Source organism: Tasmannia lanceolata, unplaced genomic scaffold (genome assembly GCF_043159265.1).
Source record: "Tasmannia lanceolata isolate RefF3 unplaced genomic scaffold, GAP_Taslan_0.1 ptg000019l, whole genome shotgun sequence".
In the NCBI taxonomy this organism is placed as follows: Eukaryota; Viridiplantae; Streptophyta; class Magnoliopsida; order Canellales; family Winteraceae; genus Tasmannia; species Tasmannia lanceolata.
Window position 1 is genome coordinate 9,038,491 of NW_027518696.1, and position 20,308 is coordinate 9,058,798.

General features: G+C 44.8%; 1 protein-coding gene across 1 annotated transcript; it reads left to right on the forward strand.

Moving 5' to 3' along the window:
- Window positions 1–4,523: 4,523 nt before the first annotated feature.
- LOC143852263 (uncharacterized) lies at window positions 4,524–18,006 on the forward strand. The gene is made up of 3 exons (XM_077361667.1): window positions 4,524–4,974; window positions 10,299–16,191; window positions 17,953–18,006. The coding sequence occupies exons 2-3, from the start codon at window positions 10,432–10,434 to the stop codon at window positions 18,004–18,006; spliced, it is 5,814 nt and encodes a 1,937-aa protein (XP_077217782.1). The 5' UTR covers window positions 4,524–4,974; window positions 10,299–10,431.
- Window positions 18,007–20,308: the final 2,302 nt, after the last annotated feature.

Here is a 20,308-nt window from a genome sequence, read left to right on the forward strand (position 1 = left end):
ATAGCGATCCAATGTCTTGTCCTAGTCTTCTCTCCTCTCCTCTCATAGACGAACCCGCGTGGATAGTGATCCAGTCTTGTCTGTCCCCTCTCCTCTTATAGACGAATTATATTTTGTCGAAGGAGGATTTTTCTCCAAAATCTGGGGTCGGTGCTATTTTCAACACAAGAAGTCGCGAAAGAAACCGGCGCTGATAGCGATCGGACAATCTTGATCGATGGTCCCACCTCCAAATGTAAGTGGGCCCAGAGCTTCTAAAAACAATGGAACACATGCCATCGGTCAAGAGTCACAGGTCCATAGCCTAGCGTTTCTTGCCAACATATGAGGCATAGACAAAGCTAGCAGGGTTAGCCACTGCACAGTTTGGCGATTATTACTCTATTGATTGACTTCGAGTTTTCTGGTAGCAACGTCTATTAAATTATCATTTTATAGATTTTTCTACCTTTTCTTTTAATTAATTATATGTACTTTTTACTAGTTTTTATTAATTTATTGAGTTTTATTTTGCTTTTATATTTTTACATTTAATTATCATGTTTTTATGCACCGAGTTTTTTCGATTTTTTATTGATTTTTTGAGTTAACTCTGTTAGTGATTTTGGATTTTCAAAATCATGTATTTTGTATGTTTTAGTGTTTTGAAAAATATTTTATCAAAAGCGTTTGGAAAAAAGAAAATGTTTTCTTGGAAAGATTTGCTTTTACAAAAGGATGTAGAAGTGTCGTTGAAAAGATAGTCCCGTACCGGATGAGAGAAAAGAAAGAGAAGGGCTTATAAAGCACTACACTTTTCTATTACTTGTTTGATTGCACATTGGGTTGAACCCATGGTTGGACCCGCGGGACGGTGCAACGCACCGTTCGCACACGCGCGCGCGCGGCGTGGGCAATGGGCTATAGGGCGCATAGTGGCACTTTATTGGCGCTTTTTTAGGCGCACTCTGGAAATGTTCCATGTAGAGTTGTTTTTCACACTGAAAAGACACCAGGTGGTCTACAAAATGTGCAGAATTCAGTCATTTCAATATAGAAAAACGAATTGGCAATTCTGACAGACTTTACACTCTCTTCTACACTCCTACAAAATCCCAAAGTATTTCTACATACTGTTTTTCTTTTGTTTACTGTTCTAGATACTGTTTTCTGCAGAAACATTATCTAGAAATTTCTCTAAGGCTTGAAATTTCGGAAGGGCATTTCGGGTTTGATTCCGCTAGTGCTACGCGTCATCAAACATTAGTAGGGCTTCCCTACTAGGCTTCATTGTATCTTGGAGGCAATTCACGGATCACCTTTGCACACTACTAGTGGGGGCGAATCTTGTCTTAAGGAAAGTGATATCACGCCTTGAAGCAACAAGTTTCTGTTTTCTATCAACAACAGTACCCTCCAAATTTTCCAACAAACTCTACTTGGCGCACTTTGAAGCCTAATCAAGTTGTAGGGTATTTGAGCCATATTTGGGTCTATCTATAGACCACTACTCTGTTTAAAGGGTTGTACTTATGCTCAAATATTTCCAAAATTTCCCTGAATATTATCCTAGTTTATTGATAGGGACACCTCTACCCTTTGATTTGTATGGGATTTGCTAGAGACCACCGCAGAAGGCATTTCACGCGCCATCTGTTGCACGAGAGAGCAACCACCCAGGCTCACTTTTCAACTGATTTCGTCTTATTCATTCAATTCATGTGAGGTGGCTGCTCTCTCGTGCAATAGCCATCCTGCGAAATGCCTTTTGTGATGGTCCCTAGCAAATCCCATTTTGTATAGTTCATGAATTTTCACTCACATCGGTCTCCAAGAGCAACAATGAGGTGAATAGAATTTTCTAAACATTGGAAGCCAGAAGTATTTTAGCTTTAGAATTGATACCTGCACTCCCTTGCTTCAATAACGGCCCTCCATTCTTTTACTTCATGCTTTTCTAAATTGTTTTTACAGGAATAAAATCCAAGGTCTGAAGATAAGATGCACACCAAACATGTAGACACATCTCTACTAACTCCTTAATTTTCTGAGTTGAATACTGTTAGGTCTAAAATTGGTAACAGGTTATGGTAGGGCCGGAAGGGCTGATCTGGCAAGCCACAGCTGAAGGGCTAATGGAGTCCTGTGCTGCACAAGGGCACATACAAGAATACAAAGGGTCAGAAGACCAACCCGGAGTGGTGCTCCGGACGGGCGCTTCGACACTCAAGTCAGTATGAGCAGGAGTGCAGAGCAATCTCAGAGCAAAAAGCTTAGGGTTTTGATCTCAGATCCCTCACCTTAGCACAAGTGAAGGCTATTTATAGTGATCCTGAGCCACCTATCCAGGATAGGTGGTAGCCCCTGTATGGACCAGGTTTCATACCTAGGAGGGGCAGGTGGAAGTCCCCGATTGGTCCAGGCGTCATACCTAGCAGGGACAGGTGTTGGCTTTGCAGTGGTCCCTGTAAGGGCCACGAGTCAACAGCCGATTGGCTGCAGATTTTGGACCCCATCAGTTGCCCCCTGGTTCTCCGAGTCGTGACAGTGGCTAGGGGAAGAAAAAAGAGGGTTAAAACAGCATCCGGCCGGCCTTAAGGCCTCTGGGCAGCTGGGGCCGGCCTCAGACTGGGGCAGAAGAAACCGCGGCCGGACAGGGGCCTCCGGGCGGCTAGGTCCGGCCTTGAAGCTTGGCCTGAAGGAGCACGGCCGGACAGGAGCCTCTGGGCTATCCAGTCCGGCCAAAATTTGGACCAGAAGTCTGGCCGGCCAAACCTCCTGGGCGTCATGGCCGGGCAGATCTCCTGGGCGTCACGGCTAGGCCGGGCAGATCCTTTGTCGCCTAGCGATTGCGTCATATCCTGTCCGGCTTAGGCTGTGGACGGCCAGGCCGTGCAGGTCTTTTGGCGTCTAGCGATTGCGCCATATCCTGTCCGGCTTAGGCTGTGGACGGCCAGACCGGGCAGGTCTTTTGGCGTCTAGCGATTGCGCCATATCCTGTCCGGCTTAGGCTGTGGACGGCCAGGCCCGGCAGGTCTTTTGGCGTCTAGCGATTGCGCCATATCCTGTCCGGCTTAGGCTGTGGACGGCCAGGCCGGGCAGGTCTTTTGTCGCCTAGCGATTGCGCCATATCCTGTCCGGCTTAGGCTGTGGACGGCCAGGCCGGGCAGGTCTTTTGGCGTCTAGCGATTGCGTCATATCCTGTCCGGCTTAGGCTGTGGACGGCCAGGCCGGGCAGGTCTTTTGGCGTCTAGCGATTGCGCCATATTCTGTCCGGCTAAGGCGTTGGACGGCCAGGCCGGGCAGGTCTTTTGGCGTCTAGCGATTGCGCCATATTCTGTCCGGCTAAGGCGTTGGACGGCCAGGCCGGGCAGGTCTTTTGGCGGCTAGCGATTGCGCCATATCCTGTCCGGCTTAGGCTGTGGACGGCCAGGCTGGGCAGGTCTTTTGGCGTCTAGCGATTGCGCCATATCCTGTCCGGCTTAGGTTGTGGACGGCCAGGCCGGGCAGGTCTTTTGGCGGCTAGCGATTGCGCCATATCCTGTCCGGCTTAGGATGTGGATGGCCAGGCCGGGCAGGTCTTTTGGTGTCTAGCGATTGCGCCATATTCTGTCCGGCTAAGGCGTTGGACGGCCAGGCCGGGCAGGTCTTTTGGCGGCTAGCGATTGCGCCATATCCTGTCTGGCTAAGGCGCTGGACGGCCAGGCCGGGCAGGTCTTTTGTCGCCTAGCGATTGCGCCATATCCTGTCCGGCTTAGGCTGTGGACGGCCAGGCCGGGCAGGTCTTTTGGCGTCTAGCGATTGCGCCATATCCTGTCCGGCTTAGGCTGTGGACGGCCAGGCCGGGCAGGTCTTTTGTCGTCTAGCGATTGCGCCATATCCTGTCCGGCTTAGGCGTTGGACGGCCAGGCCGGGCAGGTCTTTGAGGTGGTTTTCCACTAGGGCGGGTCCATGTTTGGAACTGATCTCCACACCAAATTGGACGCGCCAGAGTGCACCACAGCCGCTCTCTAAGTCTGCAAACACTTAGGCTGAGAGCTAAGTCTGCAAACACTCAGAGTCTTTGAGGTGGTTTTCCACTAGGGCGGATCCATGGTTGGAACTGATCTCCACACCAAATTGGACGCGCCGGAGTGCACCACTGCCGCTCTCTAAGTCTGCAAACACTTATGCTGAGAGCTAAGTCTGCAAACACTTAGAGTCTTTGAGGTGGTTTTCCACTAGGGCGGGTGTAGACACCCACATTTTGCTTTACTTTAACCAACAATAACCTAATATATTGATCCATCCTCAAATTTTTTGAAAAAAACAAAATGATAAAGAGATGTACCTGGTGAGATGATTAGATCCGAAAAATTGAAAAATACCCTGATTAGTGAATTTAGTGTGTTAAATCCATGTGAGAACCCCCTCTATCATTGATTTATATGTTTTAGGTCATTAATATCTTGATCTGACTTTACGGATCATCAATCGGGACAAAATAAGCTAGGGTCACTTCATAGCCCGGACCCTGATTCCATTCCGAGACCCGATTTCCGTAAATCGTTAGATCAATGACAGATCTTGACCTGGGTCTCACCATCCAAAACCACCTAACCTCTCCTCTCATCCTAACCATCCAAACCTCACCTAACCTCACCTAACCTCTCCTCTCATCCTAACCACCCAAACCTCACCTAACCTCACCTAACCTCACCTAACCTTACCTAACCTCACCTAACCTTACCTAACCTCACCTAACCTCACCTAACCTCCTATCCCATTCTCCTATAAATACCCTCTCATCCCACCATCCAAGGGAGAAGAAGAAAAAGAATCCCTCTCTTAGAAAATTCATCCCTCTCCCTCATCTCTTCAAGGGTTCGGCCATCCTTGTCGGATCGGGTGATACGTTGGGTGATATATATCAAAAGCAGTCATTATCAAGCAAGGAATCATCTTCAAGGAATTAACATCAAAGAAAAATCAAACACAAAGTGGGTTTTCAAAGAGGTAGGCATTTATTTCAATTCTATGTAGGGTCTGTTTTCATGCATATCTTTTACTTTAAAAGAAAAACCATGTTAGGAAGCATCTGGGATCAATCTTTACTCATTCTTCTTGATGGTAGACTTTGAAGTTATACATGTTTCCCTCTTCTCTTAACCCATCTTATCTTCATTTTTATTTTTCCCTAATGGTTCACACCCTGGTTCCCCCTGGTTAGCCTCTGGTTAGACCCTGGTTGCACCCAGGTTCGTTGCTGGTTGCACCCAGGTTCGATACTGGTTCGCACCCTGGTTCCCTGCTGGTTCGCACTCTGGTTAGACCCTGGTTGCACCCAGGTTCGTTGCTGGTTGCACCCAGGTTCGATACTGGTTCACACCCTGGTTCCCTGCTGGTTCGCACTCTGGTTAGACCCTGGTTGCACCCAGGTTCGCTGCTGGTTGCACCCAGGTTCCCTGCTGGTTGCACCATGGTTCCCCTGCTGGTTCGCACCCTGGTTCCCTGCTGGTTCGCACTCTGGTTAGACCCTGGTTGCACCCAGGTTCGCTGCGGGTTGCACCCAGGTTCCCTGCTGGTTGCACCCTGGTTTCCCTGCTGGTTGCACCCTGGTTCCCCTGCTGGTTCGCACCCTGGTTCCCTGCTGGTTCACACTCTGGTTAGACCCTGGTTGCACCCAGGTTCGCTGCTGGTTGCACCCAGGTTCCCTGCTGGTTGCACCCTGGTTCCCCTGCTGGTTCGCACCCTGGTTCCCTGCTGGTTCGCACCCTGGTGCACCCTGGTCCGCACCCTGGTTTGTACCCTGCTTCCTCCTAGTTAGACCATGGCTAGTCTCGGGTTTGCTCCTAACTTAGACCCGACTCACTTGACCCTAACCATTAACCCAATCCAACCTAACCATTAACCACACCTAAACCCATACCCATAAGCCTTAAACCCTATAACCATAGCCACACATCATACACCACATGCCTTTCATTCATCCACCCAACAGTACCCTCATACACCCCTACAATAGACCCGGCCAACCCAGTTAACCCGGCCATCGGGCCCATTCGGCCCAATTAATTCATTCCCCTTAAGAGCCACTTTGCCCTATTGGTTCCTAAGATACTCCAACCACCCAAACCTCAAGCCGCACCCCAATCCACGCTCAACCAGTTCCAATCCAGTCTAAGCCAAGTCAACCCGCACTTGACCTTGACCATTAACCCAATCCAATCCAACTCAACCATTAACCCCACCTAACCTGACCCTAGCACAACTCAACCGAGTCACATCAACCCAAGCCATACCTTTGTCCACTCACTGAGGCACACCATTTATCCATAAATCTGGTTACATTAAATCTAACCCAGCCAGGCCACCTGCAGCTTAAGTCAAATCGCCCCAATACAATCCATCCAAGTGGGATCCCAACCCAGCTCAACTGAGTCAACTCTAGCCAACCTCCCTAGTCGAGTTGACCCAACTCTCTAGTCGAGTATGCTCAACCTCTTTAACCGATTGGACTCTCCCCTTAGTTGACTCAATCCAATTCCTTAATCAACCCATCCCAATGCAACCGAGTCGCATTCGACCAAGTTGCGGCCTTCCATGTCACAACCGAGTCATTCCCCTATTCTACTAATGCCCTTTTACACCTAATAGAACTTCCTCCCTTTTGCCTAACCAAGTCATATCCCAACACAATCTGAGTCGCATGTCTGAATCCATTTGACCGAATCTCATAAGCCCGCCCATTTTGAATTCCCAAAATTCAAACCCTTGATGATTCCTATATGCTCAATTCTTTGATGCAAATTCCCAATTCCAAAATCCCATTGCTAAATCAATGTTTCTGAATCTCAAGTCCAATGCTCAAATACAAACCCGATTCCTGATCCAAATACCAATCCTGTTTTCCAAAATCCAAGCAACCTCCCCAGCGGAACTACGTGTGGCTTGATCCCCATCGCGGGGTACGTAGGCAATTTGGCACTCCCAAGTTCAGTCGCACCTTTCTCTATCTTTCTCATTCCCTCACACTATTTCATCATCTCTTCCATTTTTTTTTTCACTAACCTCGAGAATTTAAATCGATTTGTCTTGTGTCTTTCGGAACCGTTGGATCACGGTTTCCGTCGTAAGGACCCTTAGAGCCCAATTTAGGAACACCGGTGTCGTGTCGTATCCTAAGTTTTAGAGAGTCCTAGAGTTAGGAGTCCAGCCTCATCACGGACGCTTGCTATGTATAGCAACCGTGCCATAGGTCTAGTTACACTAGTCACCCAATCTTTCCCTAGGACAAGCCTAGTAAACTAGGATGTAAGGCAAACCTGCATTAGTCTAAGGGACCATTTGCATTTAGATGAGAATCATATAGCATCTTAGATGAAATCCTAAGATAATAAAATCCTCAACTTGAATTAAATAACTTCTCCTAAAACTGTTGAAACAGTCAATCCCGTCTAGGTCGGTGTCTTAGTTGAGTTAGGCATATGTAACTTAGCTTAGGTGCACCGAACTACGTCGACTCTGATCCCAGTGAGGCTTGGGTACGTAGGCAGCTTGGATGTCTGACGGCATACCACCCGCGAGTCGGCACCACAACAAATTGTGGTGTTTTGGATATTAATTTTCTTGTAAATGCTTAATCAAATCATTTAGGGCTTTCCATGAAATTAGAATTCTAGGAGAACTTTCACTTAGAATGAATCCAGACAAATTAATAAATCAAGATACACATCTAGGATTCACATTGAAATTAGATCATAGGATGCATGTCACTTAGTTCGCACATTAACATAGAGTTGAATGAGCCATTTAAAATAAATTTAAAAAGTTAGCTTTTGGAATCGAAGGCCGATTATCGGGCAGGAATGGTGCATGTGGCGGATAACTCCCCATACCTTCCATTCTCGTAACCAGGTAGCGAGTCTAGATTTCTGGTTAATTTCGGGTCCTAGATCCCACATCTAGGTGGCGACTCTGTCAGTCTCTTTCGTGTGGAATTCGGATTGCCTTAGTGATCCCAAGTTCACATGAAAGACGAATTCAAATCAACAATTAAATGCACACGCCAATCGCGTGGGTACGGGAGACCAAGAGAGAGCGCGTGGCGGCTCGCGCCCCACCCCTCTCGCGGGATCGGGTACCACAGTTTGGCGACTCTGCTGGGGACCACCTAACTTCATTAAAATTTCAAAAGATAATTCATTTGAATTTAATTTAATTGGCTCATAAAAACTCTATACTTGTTAGATTAGTTTGTCTTGTTTTATTTTCTCATCACACTTTACTCAAACTTAATCTAACAAAACCTGAAGGCATCATAGATTGCGCAAACATATTGCACACACTTACATCACTTGCATCTAAACTCTGCATCTCACGTGCACACACGTCCTATTTTAGGAACCCGGAGTGTTATCTAGCATGGTTGACTGGGATTTCATCACCTGGTGCCTCTGTGCTAGAGAAGCATTCCACCCTTAGCCTAGTACCTTTATGGTACGTAAACGGATCTCTTGTTCACGTACTGATACGCCGGACACTGGTACAGTATATCGAACAGGGATTCGCGCTAAGGGAACTCTTGGCCTTACCCCTAGATTAACCCACACATGCATGTAGTATACGAACACATGTGTATCACGTGTGTGAGCCTAGTTTAGGATATCCTACCTATTTGTGTCTAGATTAGGCCGTAGACCATCTTCCAATGGCTACGATCGGTCCTAGGTACACGAACAAAGTCATGAGTCGAGATCCTCTCTCCACTCCGCTTGATTAGGATTAGGGTTGATGCCTTCAGGTCACACTGTTAAAATGTGCGAGATTAAAAAAAAAAATTTCCTTTAGGGGTTAGGATATAAATCCTATCATTTCCAAAGATCTCATAGGATTAGTCATTCTTGATCTATCCGTTGAAAGCAATCTTATGCTATCTCATCTAATCTTTCGATCGTATGCCTTTCATTCTTCTATCGTATGATTCGATCATGTATTCATACTTTCCTTGTACTGGCAGGAACTTATCCCAATCTCGTGTTCATGTAATCCTGATCATTCTTATATCCCTTCTCTTGGCTTACGGGCACTATGTCTACTCGTACAATTCTTGATTGGATCCGTGGTACATTAAGAGAATCCCATATCTACGCCATAAGTGAACAAGAGAAAAATCTCTTCGGCTACGTGGCAACCATCAAGCTCGATTGGGGATTACTCTATGCCGCATCAGAGTGTTGGGATCCCGATCATCATGTCTTCCATTTTGGCAACCAAGAAATGTGTCCCACCTTTGAAGAATGGTGTGCCTTATTGGAATATCCTGTGGATGGCCCTCTAGTGAAGCCATCCTGTGTTCCAGATTATCGTCCTTTGTTCCTTTGCTTGATGGATAATCCAGATGAATCCATGAACTCTTTCATGAAAGGCCAAAAAGTGTCCATGCAGCGACTGATTGACATTTACCCTCCTGTTGGATACATTGGTGCTGTTGATATTCAAAAAGCTCGACGGCGCGCTTTGAGATTCTGCTCCTTTGCTAGGTTCCTCACTGTCCAGCCTTCTCGCTTTGCGTCAGCTGTTCTTCTGGACCTCGTTGATCAAATGGATCGTGGCGCCAATCCAATTCCTACTATGCTTGCAGAAACTTTCAATGGATTGGATGATATGGCTCACCTTCGTGCCAGTTCAGGTCCAAGCTCTTATATTCGCTCTTTCGTTGGGTCTTTCTCAGGATGTCCTGCATTACTTCAAGTGTGGTTATGCCACAAGCTAAAAATTGCAGCTCCTGTCCATTTTGATCATACGTTATACACCTTCAGTGAATGGCGTCATGATGTTTCTTTCGATCATAAAAGCGATTGGGTTGAATGGTTAAATTCTCGCCAAGAAGATCAGATTTATTGGCAAATTCCCGGAATCCAAGAAGCTGTCTTCAACACCGGAGAAGCTAACTACGTTCGCCTTCTTGGTCTCAAAAAGACTTCCTTTTATGTTCCTGCCAGGATTCAGCGTCAGTATGGAAGGGAGCAATCCATTGTGCCTCCCCTTCATCATTTCTATCCGCCTGAGGGTCTCAAGCCCAAGATTGTCAAAGCTGTTTCATCTGCTTGGGATGCAAGAATCATCAAACCTTTAAAGGAGTCAGTTGAGGAAGATTGTCGTCCGAAGAAGAAGTCTAAAAAGAATGCTTAGTTCCATGTTTATCTTTGAAAGATTGAACCATGTACTCAAATGATTGATCAATAAAGTCCATCCTTCTCTTTCATTATCTTTGTCTATGTGTGCATCATCGTCTATTCTTCTCTCTGATTTTAAAATATGTCTTTCGAATATTACAGGGCAATAAACATCATAGCTAACCCTAATACTCCTTGGGTTCGGGTCTCTTCGAGGTTAGAGAGGAAATCTGTTTCTCCGCCACCTTCTCTAAGAACCCCAGCATCTCCTTCTTTCCCGTCCTCATCCTCACCAATGGCAGACAACCAAGATGGTCTTCCACCCGCTGCTATTACCGATACTCTTACCTTGATTCTCCAACAGCTTCAAGAACTCAAAGAAGAAAACCGAGTTATCAAGGCTCAGCTTTCTGAAAAGTTGGGACCGTCGTTGTCCAAGGATAAAGGGCCTATGCGCCAAGCAGCTACTCCAGTAGCACCTGCCCAAACAGTGTTCATCAATATCCCTGATAAAGTCGAAGAAGACTTAGAAAAAGAGCAGTACAGCGAGAATCACAGTAGGCCTTCTCAGTCCATGGTTGATAAGTCTGTTATGGAGAAATTAGAGACTCTTACCAGGAAAGTTCAAGACATTCAGTTTCAAGACCAGGGTGGTTTCAATCCTAGTGATCTTACTTTATTTCCCGAAATTCGCCTTCCTGCCAATTTTCAAATGCCCGATTTCGACAAATATGATGGTGTGGGTTGTCCAATCACACATTTGCAAATGTTCACCATCATGTGTCAGCCTCAAGGCTTATCTTCTGAGCAAATGGCTCAATTGTTCCCAGTTTCCCTAACCAAGGTTGCGAGGAGATGGTTCATGGTCTTGGACAAGACTCGTTACAGGACATGGAAGGATATCGGCGAGCAGTTCATCAGGCAATTCAAATATGATGATGGGACAGAAATCACCAGAAAGGATTTAGAGAGAACAAAGCAAGACTTGAGGGAATCCTTTTTGATTTTTGTGAAAAGATGGAGGAGAATAGCAGCTCAGATGATGGAGCGCCCGTCTGAGGAAGAACAAGTCCAGATAATCATGAAAAATATTTCCCCCCAGCTCCAGTATCACATGTCTTTGCAATACTATCCAGACTTCAAACACTTCATCGTGGCTGGCACCCAGATAGAGGAGGCTATGGCTCAAGGTGTATTCAACCGTAGCAACCCAAACCCCAGAGATTTCAAAAAGTCCCCTCCAGCCCAAGTCAATAGTATTTCCCGTTCCAATGCTCAATCCTCTAGGTCCCAAGAACCTTTAGTAATGGACTATGCTCAAACCGCAACCGCACCTCGGCAACAAACCCGGGTAGAATTTACCCCTCTTCCCATTCCATCTTCAGAGGTGCTTAAGCAGTGTCTTGCTTCAGGTCGCATAACCTTACCTGCCATCCGGCCTCCCCCCAATCCTCTACCTGCAAGTTGGCGAGCTGACCTACACTGTGAGTACCACAGAGGTCCTGGTCATCTTACTGACAACTGCATTGCCTTGAAATTTAGAATCCAGAAACTCATTGATGAGAAAGTCATTGCATTCCAGCCAAGACCCAATGTCACCCAAAACCCATTACCTGGTCATGCAAATCCTCCTGCTGCCGTTAATGCCATAACCATAGGAGATCCTGAGTTTGATCCTCTTACCCTCATATGTGCCTTAGAACCCATCTCTGAACCCCAAATCATATTCTGTGATGAATCACACCTAAGAGAGTCTGTACCTCCCTTGGTAATCACCTATGAGCCACAAGTCCCTCAAATTATCACTTATGATGAGCCTGAATTGGATGAAGTCAGACATGTGACAAGGGGCGGAAGAATTTTCAAACCTGTTGAATTGAGAGTCGAAAATCCAGGGGCATTGGCTCGAGGAGAGGAGCCGCAATATGTGAAAGATCCAGATGATGAAGTTGTGCAGCAGTTAAAGAAAACTCAGGCTGTTATATCTGTATGGGGATTATTGATAGCATCAAAGAAACACAGAGAGGCTGTGTTAAAAGAATTGAATACAACACAGGTATCCTCAGAGATATCTCCGGAGCAACTGGCTGAAGTTGTTGCTCTAACCCAGGCCACCAGGGCCATTAGTTTCTCAGATCAAGAGCTGCCTCCTCAAGGTCGGAATCATGCTAGAGCTCTTCATGTCACTATTGTTTGTGGAGGCAAGAAAGTACCATCTGTGTTGGTAGATAACGGATCCGCGTTGAATGTGTGTCCATTAAGAACTGCCATTACCTTGGGTTTCGGTCCCACTGATTTTGCCGAATCAACCCTTGGTATCCTCGCATATGACAATACCCGAAGAAATGTGGTCGGAGTCCTCACCACCAAGATCGTTATGGGCGGTCAAGAATTTGAGGTTGAGTTTCAAGTTATTGATATCAAAGCCTCGTTCAATATGCTTCTAGGACGTCCCTGGTTGCATAAGGAAGGTGCTGTCGCTTCAACCCTTCACCAAAAATTGAAGTTCATTAAAGATGGGAAGTTGTTCACTGTCAGAGGTGATGAAGAGCCAGAAATAGGGCAAATAACAGGAGAAACTTTGATCCTTCCAGTTGCAAAAGCAGATGACTACAACTTGAATGGTTTCGCATTCGAGGTTGCTGTTATCTCTTACAAGGATGCCTCTCGGGAGGAGTTGTGTTTGCCGTTCGCCATCAGTTCTGTGGTGGCCAAGATGATGAGAAAAATGAACTACTTCCCTGGTATGAATTTGGGCCGTGATCCAAGCAAGGCATCTCACTGGCGCCCAATCAAAGCAAACCATGGAATTTTCGGTCTTGGATATGTACCTACTGAAGAGGAGGAGGAAGCCATGGAAAAATTGTTGAAATTGAAGGAAGAAATCCGCCGCACCGGAAGGGTACTCCTAATGGCTCCATATCCCTTATCAATGAATGGTCATTTTATCAAAGAAGGTGAGACGTTTCCATACTATGGGTTTTCTGAACCATGGTATGACTCAGTGACAGGGATCATGATACCCGGTTTTGAAATATTCAGTGGCCTTGCTCTCCCAGAAACAGAACCGCCGATATATTATGTTGAGAAAACTGTTGAGGACTGGTTAGTCTACCTTGAGCCAGATGTGCTGGAATCTTTGTTTGAAGAAAATGTGCCTGATGTTGATTACTATTCTGAAGAACAAGAAGAGACAGATTGTGAAGATGTGCTAGTGGCAGTTATTCAGAGTAATGATACCTTTACTGAACCTCAGAGTCAGATTGCACCTGCAACAGAAAATCTTTCAAACTGGAGTTCTGATGTTTTTCCATCTTATTTTATTGCTAAGTCAAGTCTAGTCAAGTCGAGTGAATCAGTGTCAGTGCCTAGTCCAGGCGAGTCATTTTCTGAGTTTATTTACTATGTGAATCCTGAACCTGTTCAGGATGAGTCCAATGATAATGATGTAACTTCTTTCAATTCAATGAAATCTGATTCTCAGTATGTCTCTGTGTTTGCTTCTGACTTTAATAATAATGATAACACTCCCTCCTCAGATGAGGAAGGGGGGATCAACGAAACTCCCCTTGAATTGCAGCATATGCTCAAACAAGAGGAGGAGCGCCGAGCCCAGCCTCTTAAAGATGAAATCGAAATTATAAACATCGGAACAGAAGATTTAATACAGGAAATACGAATTGGAAATACTCTATCCTCTGAAGAGCGCGATGAATTAATAAACCTACTTAAGGAATATAAAGAAGTTTTTGCCTGGTCCTACAAAGATATGCCCGGGTTGAGCGAAGACATTGTTCAGCACAAGCTACCTTTATTGCCTGGGATTAAACCTAAAAAGCAGAAGCTAAGGAGAATGAAGCCTGAGTGGGTCCTGAAAGTAGAAGAAGAGGTTACTAAGCAGTTGAATGCTGGATTTCTGCAAGTGGTGGAATATCCAGAATGGCTCGCAAATATAGTACCTGTACCGAAGAAAGATGGAAAGGTGAGAATGTGTGTAGATTTCAGGGATTTGAACAAGGCAAGTCCAAAAGATGATTTCCCTCTACCACATATCGATATCTTGGTGGACAATACGGCCGGGCATGAATTACTATCTTTCATGGATGGTTTCTCGGGCTATAATCAAATTAAGATGGCACCCGAGGACATGGCTAAGACCTCGTTCATTACACAATGGGGGACATATTGCTATCGGGTAATGCCATTTGGTCTTAAGAATGCCGGTGCGACATACCAAAGAGCAGCTACAGCCTTGCTCCATGACATGATACATAGAGAAGTCGAAGTTTATGTCGATGATATGATTGTAAAAGCCAAGGAAAGGAAAGATCATATCCCGAACCTTAAGAAGTTCTTTGAAAGAATTCTCAAATACCAGCTTCGCCTGAATCCTAGCAAGTGTGTGTTCGGGGTTACCTCCGGTAAGTTGCTTGGATTTATGGTGAGTCAAAGGGGTATAGAGGTAGATCCTCAGAAGATTAAGGCTATCCAGGAGATGCCACCGCCTAGAACCGAGAAGGAAATTCGGGGATTCCTAGGAAGGATACAGTTCCTAAGGCGATTCATCGCTCATCTGACATCAACTTGTGAACCTATCTTTAAGCTCTTAAAGAAGAACTCTTCCAAAGAATGGACAGAGGAATGTCAGCAGGCCTTTGAAAAGATAAAGCAAAGTTTGTCTGAGCCACCGATAGTAGCACCAGTGATACCGGGGCATCCATTGCTGCTTTACTTGTCAGTAACAGAAACCACAATGGGTTGTATGTTAGCACAGCAAGATCCAGAAACCAAGCATGAAAAGGCTGTGTATTATCTTAGCAAGAAGATGTTGGAGTATGAACAGAAGTATACTGTCCTAGAAAAAACCTGCTTAGCCTTAGTTTGGGCCACTCAGCGACTCAGGCATTACCTTTTATCACATAAGGTCCTGCTTTTGTCGAGGATGGATCCTCTGAAATATCTCTTTGAAAAACCAGCCCTGACAGGCAGGACTGCCAGATGGTTATTATTGTTGTCTGAATTTGACATCACTCATGTAACCCAAAAATCAGTAAAGGGCCGAGCCATTGCTGAACAATTGGCGGAAGCACCCCGAGAAGAAAGTCAGCATTTCAAGCCGATGTTCCCAGATGAAGAGATCATGATGGTTGAAGATGAATATCCAGAAACTGGTTGGACCCTCTATTTTGATGGAGCAGCAAACCAAACAGGACAAGGAGTAGGGGCATTGCTTGTGTCGCCTCGAAATGAGCATGTCCCCGTTGCCGTTAAGTTACAATTCAATTGCACCAACAATATGGCAGAATATGAAGCATGCATTGTTGGGCTTGAGGCTGCATTGGCCTTAGGCATAGAGAATCTTGACGTATATGGAGATTCGAAGCTAATCATTTGCCAAACTCAAGGAGAGTGGAGAACCAAAGAAGAAAAGCTATTGCCATATCATGAATACTTGGATATTCTCGCTAAGCAATTTCAACGCGTCACTTTCAGTTATTTGCCAAGGTTGAAGAATAGATTCGCCGATGCCTTAGCAACGTTAGCTTCCATGATTGACATACCTCACAATATGAAGATGAGGCCCATCACGGTTCAAGAGCAATGGGCTCCTGCATATGTTGATGCTATAGAAATAACTGCAAGATGTCCCGATGGAAAGCCATGGTATACAGACATAAAGAACTACATCTCAGGCCAGGGGCATCCCAATGAGGCGTCGAGTAAAGAAATAAGGACTTTGCAGAGATTGGCAGCTAATTTCGTCATTTGTGGAGGAGAGTTGTATCGACGGTCTTTCGATGGAATTCAACTCTTATGTGTCACTGAAGATCAGGCAGAAGAAATTCTCGCAGATATTCATGAAGGGGTGTGTGGGCCTCATATGAATGGGAAGATGTTGGCAAGGAAGATCCTACGTCTGGGGTATTATTGGCCGACATTAGAAGCAGATTGTCACACATTTGTGAAGAGATGCTATAAATGTCAGATACATGCGAATCTCATCCATGTACCACCCACCGAATTGCATTCTCTTACCTCTCCTTGGCCGTTTTCGGTATGGGGAATTGACATCATTGGCAAGATTTCTCCCAAGTCGTCTAATGGTCACGAGTACATACTCGTTGCTATTGATTACTTCACCAAGTGGGTTGAGGCCGCTTCTTATGCAAAGCTTACATCCTCATCAGTTGCTAAATTCATACGCACCAACATAATTTGCAGATATGGAATTCCCCATGAACTTATCTCAGATAATGGATCTCATTTCAAGAAGGAAGTAATCTCTCTTTGCGAAGAGTTCAAGATTAAGCATCATAAATCCTCGCCTTATCGTCCGCAGACAAATGGAGCGGTAGAAGCTGCAAACAAAAATGTCAAGACTATCATTAGCAAAATGTCAGAAACTTATAAAGATTGGTCGAATAAGTTACCATACGCCTTGTGGGCTTACAGAACATCAATTAGGGCTTCAACTGGGGCAACCCCTTACTCTCTTGTTTACGGGATGGAAGCAGTGCTACCTGTTGAGATCCGTGTACCTTCGCTCCGAGTATTGACTGAAGTCAAGTTACCAGAAAATGAATGGGCAGATGCCAGGTATAAAGAGTTGAACATGCTAGACGAGAAGAGATTAAAGGCGCTTTACCATGTGCAAGGTTATCAGCGCAGAATAGCCCGTGCTTTTAATAAAAAGGTTAAGGTCAGAGATTTAGAAGAAGGCAATCTTGTTCTAAAAGAGAATCGAGCACCAATGTTTGACCCAAGGGGCAAGTTCAAACCAAATTGGTCAGGACCATACATTGTGGACCAAATCTTACCCGGAAAAGCCGTCAAGCTCCGTAATTTAAATGGAGAAATATTGCCAGAACCAACAAATCTTGATCAACTCAAGAGGTTCTATGCTTGAACATCAGAAGGCCGTCCTTTGGCCGAATAAATCCCAAATTCATAACCAAAAATCAAAAAATTTATAACCTTTTGCAAATCCTTTTGAGCCTAAATAAAATTTTCCTTCAAATCCCAATATACTAGGGGCATTCGCCCTGAACTACGCATGATCTGATTCCTACACTGGGATACGTAGGCAACCTGTTCATAGGTTCGGTCGAGACCCTTGCAAAACCTTAAGCCATTCTTTGAAAAGCCCTACCTCACCTATAAAGTCCTTTTGGTGTTCAAGTAAAAAGAAAAGAAGATAAAAAAAAATAATAAAAAAGAAAAGAAATGGAGCTTGAAGATCCGCTAGATTGAAAAACCTGAAAAGGCGATCTAGGCAAAATTTAGGATCATTCCCCTGCTAAGTTGAAAACCTGAAAGGGCGGCTTAGGCAAAAGGTAAGGGGGTGGCCCGCTGAGTCGAAAACCTGAAAAGGCGATTCAGGCAAAAGTTAAGGCCGAGCGGTCCACCAAGTTGAAAATCCAAAAAAGGAAGACTTGGTCGTGGTAAGATTGGATTCACGCCAAAAGAATTACATCGGTCTCTGAACTCGCGGTAGGTCAGGCGAAGCTAATACACAATGATTCTCGAAACTAGGGGCATTAATTTTGAAGCAATCTGAAAGTTGATAGAAAGATATATGAGGTATCACTGTATTAAAAATAAGTGAAGATGTTTATCAATGGAGAAACGTTCTTTAAAAGAGGCTAGTCTAACCCAAAAGAAAATACTGATAAGTCAGAAGCATCACGAGATTACTGGAGTAATCTTTCTTATTTTGTGTTTTTATTACAAGTGTCTGTAGTTCTATTTAAAAAAAAAAATTTATTTTTAGAATTGTTGTAGGGTGCAATCACTCTGAAGGCAGGTTCATTAACAGGTTCTGAGGAACTTGGAAAAAGGTGACGCTGTCACGAATGACGAAGATCTTTGAAAGAATAATCTCTGGTCAACGAATAGAAGAAGGTTAGAATGCCTCAAACTGAGGCAGATTGCTAATGAAGTGGCATCCCATATTTAAGCCCTGAAGTTCTTTTGCTGCATAGTGTTATTAAATCCTTTGCTTCTAAAGTTGTTAATTGGAAATTTTGATTTCTCTCAAAGCTCAAATCATCATATCTCTCTGAATCCATTTGGAAAAAGATATTTTCTCTCTGAACATCACACAAATATGATATCTCGCTTCCTTGGAGTCCGTACAAATACGGTATTTCACTCTCCGAGTCCATACGACTATGGTCTCTTATCCCCTTTGAACATCATACAACTATGATGTCTCATTTCCTTGGAATCCGTACAAATACGGTATTTCATTCTCTTCGAGTTCATACAACTATGGTCTCTTATCCCCTTTGATCATCATACAACTATGATGTCTCATTTCCTTGGAATCCGTACAAATACGGTATTTCATTCTCTTCGAATCCATACAACTATGGTCTCTTATACCCTTTGAACATCATACAACTATGATGTCTCATTTCCTTGGAATCCGTATAAATACGGTATTTCATCTTGCCCAAGCCCATTCAAAAATGATGCTGCATTTTCATTAAGAATCTTTCAAAAGTCATCCATTATTCTCTGAGACCATTTGAAAATGACGTCTCATTTCCTCTGAAGCTGTTCAAAAGCGATATTCCTTTCCCTCCGAAAATCCATTTGAAAATGGTATCCCATTTCTCTCGTTGCCAGCGGCACCGCAGCGGGTTTGTTTTATTGCATTCCAATTCTAGGATTTCATCTAAGGTCTTGCATTATATTAGGTTGCATTGTGTTTAGGGGGTCCTTTGTCGATTAAAGCTACGCAAAATGGTTCTGTCATTTTGACTTTGGTATTCGATGACTACGTCGTCTCTACCAAAGAGGGGCATCTGTAGACACCCACATTTTGCTTTACTTTAACCAACAATAACCTAATATATTGATCCATCCTCAAATTTTTTGAAAAAAACAAAATGATAAAGAGATGTACCTGGTGAGATGATTAGATCCGAAAAATTAAAAAATACCCTGATTAGTGAATTTAGTGTGTTAAATCCATGTGAGAACCCCCTCTATCATTGATTTATATGTTTTAGGTCATTAATATCTTGATCTGACTTTACGGATCATCAATCGGGACAAAATAAGCTAGGGTCACTTCATAGCCCGGACCCTGATTCCATTCCGAGACCCGATTTCCGTAAATCGTTAGATCAATGACAGATCTTGACCTGGGTCTCACCATCCAAAACCACCTAACCTCTCCTCTCATCCTAACCATCCAAACCTCACCTAACCTCACCTAACCTCTCCTCTCATCCTAACCACCCAAACCTCACCTAACCTCACCTAACCTCACCTAACCTTACCTAACCTCACCTAACCTTACCTAACCTCACCTAACCTCACCTAACCTCCTATCCCATTCTCCTATAAATACCCTCTCATCCCACCATCCAAGGGAGAAGAAGAAAAAGAATCCCTCTCTTAGAAAATTCATCCCTCTCCCTCATCTCTTCAAGGGTTCGGCCATCCTTGTCGGATCGGGTGATACGTTGGGTGATATATATCAAAAGCAGTCATTATCAAGCAAGGAATCATCTTCAAGGAATTAACATCAAAGAAAAATCAAACACAAAGTGGGTTTTCAAAGAGGTAGGCATTTATTTCAATTCTATGTAGGGTCTGTTTTCATGCATATCTTTTACTTTAAAAGAAAAACCATGTTAGGAAGCATCTGGGATCAATCTTTACTCATTCTTCTTGATGGTAGACTTTGAAGTTATACATGTTTCCCTCTTCTCTTAACCCATCTTATCTTCATTTTTATTTTTCCCTAATGGTTCACACCCTGGTTCCCCCTGGTTAGCCTCTGGTTAGACCCTGGTTGCACCCAGGTTCGTTGCTGGTTGCACCCAGGTTCGATACTGGTTCGCACCCTGGTTCCCTGCTGGTTCGCACTCTGGTTAGACCCTGGTTGCACCCAGGTTCGTTGCTGGTTGCACCCAGGTTCGATACTGGTTCACACCCTGGTTCCCTGCTGGTTCGCACTCTGGTTAGACCCTGGTTGCACCCAGGTTCGCTGCTGGTTGCACCCAGGTTCCCTGCTGGTTGCACCATGGTTCCCCTGCTGGTTCGCACCCTGGTTCCCTGCTGGTTCGCACTCTGGTTAGACCCTGGTTGCACCCAGGTTCGCTGCGGGTTGCACCCAGGTTCCCTGCTGGTTGCACCCTGGTTTCCCTGCTGGTTGC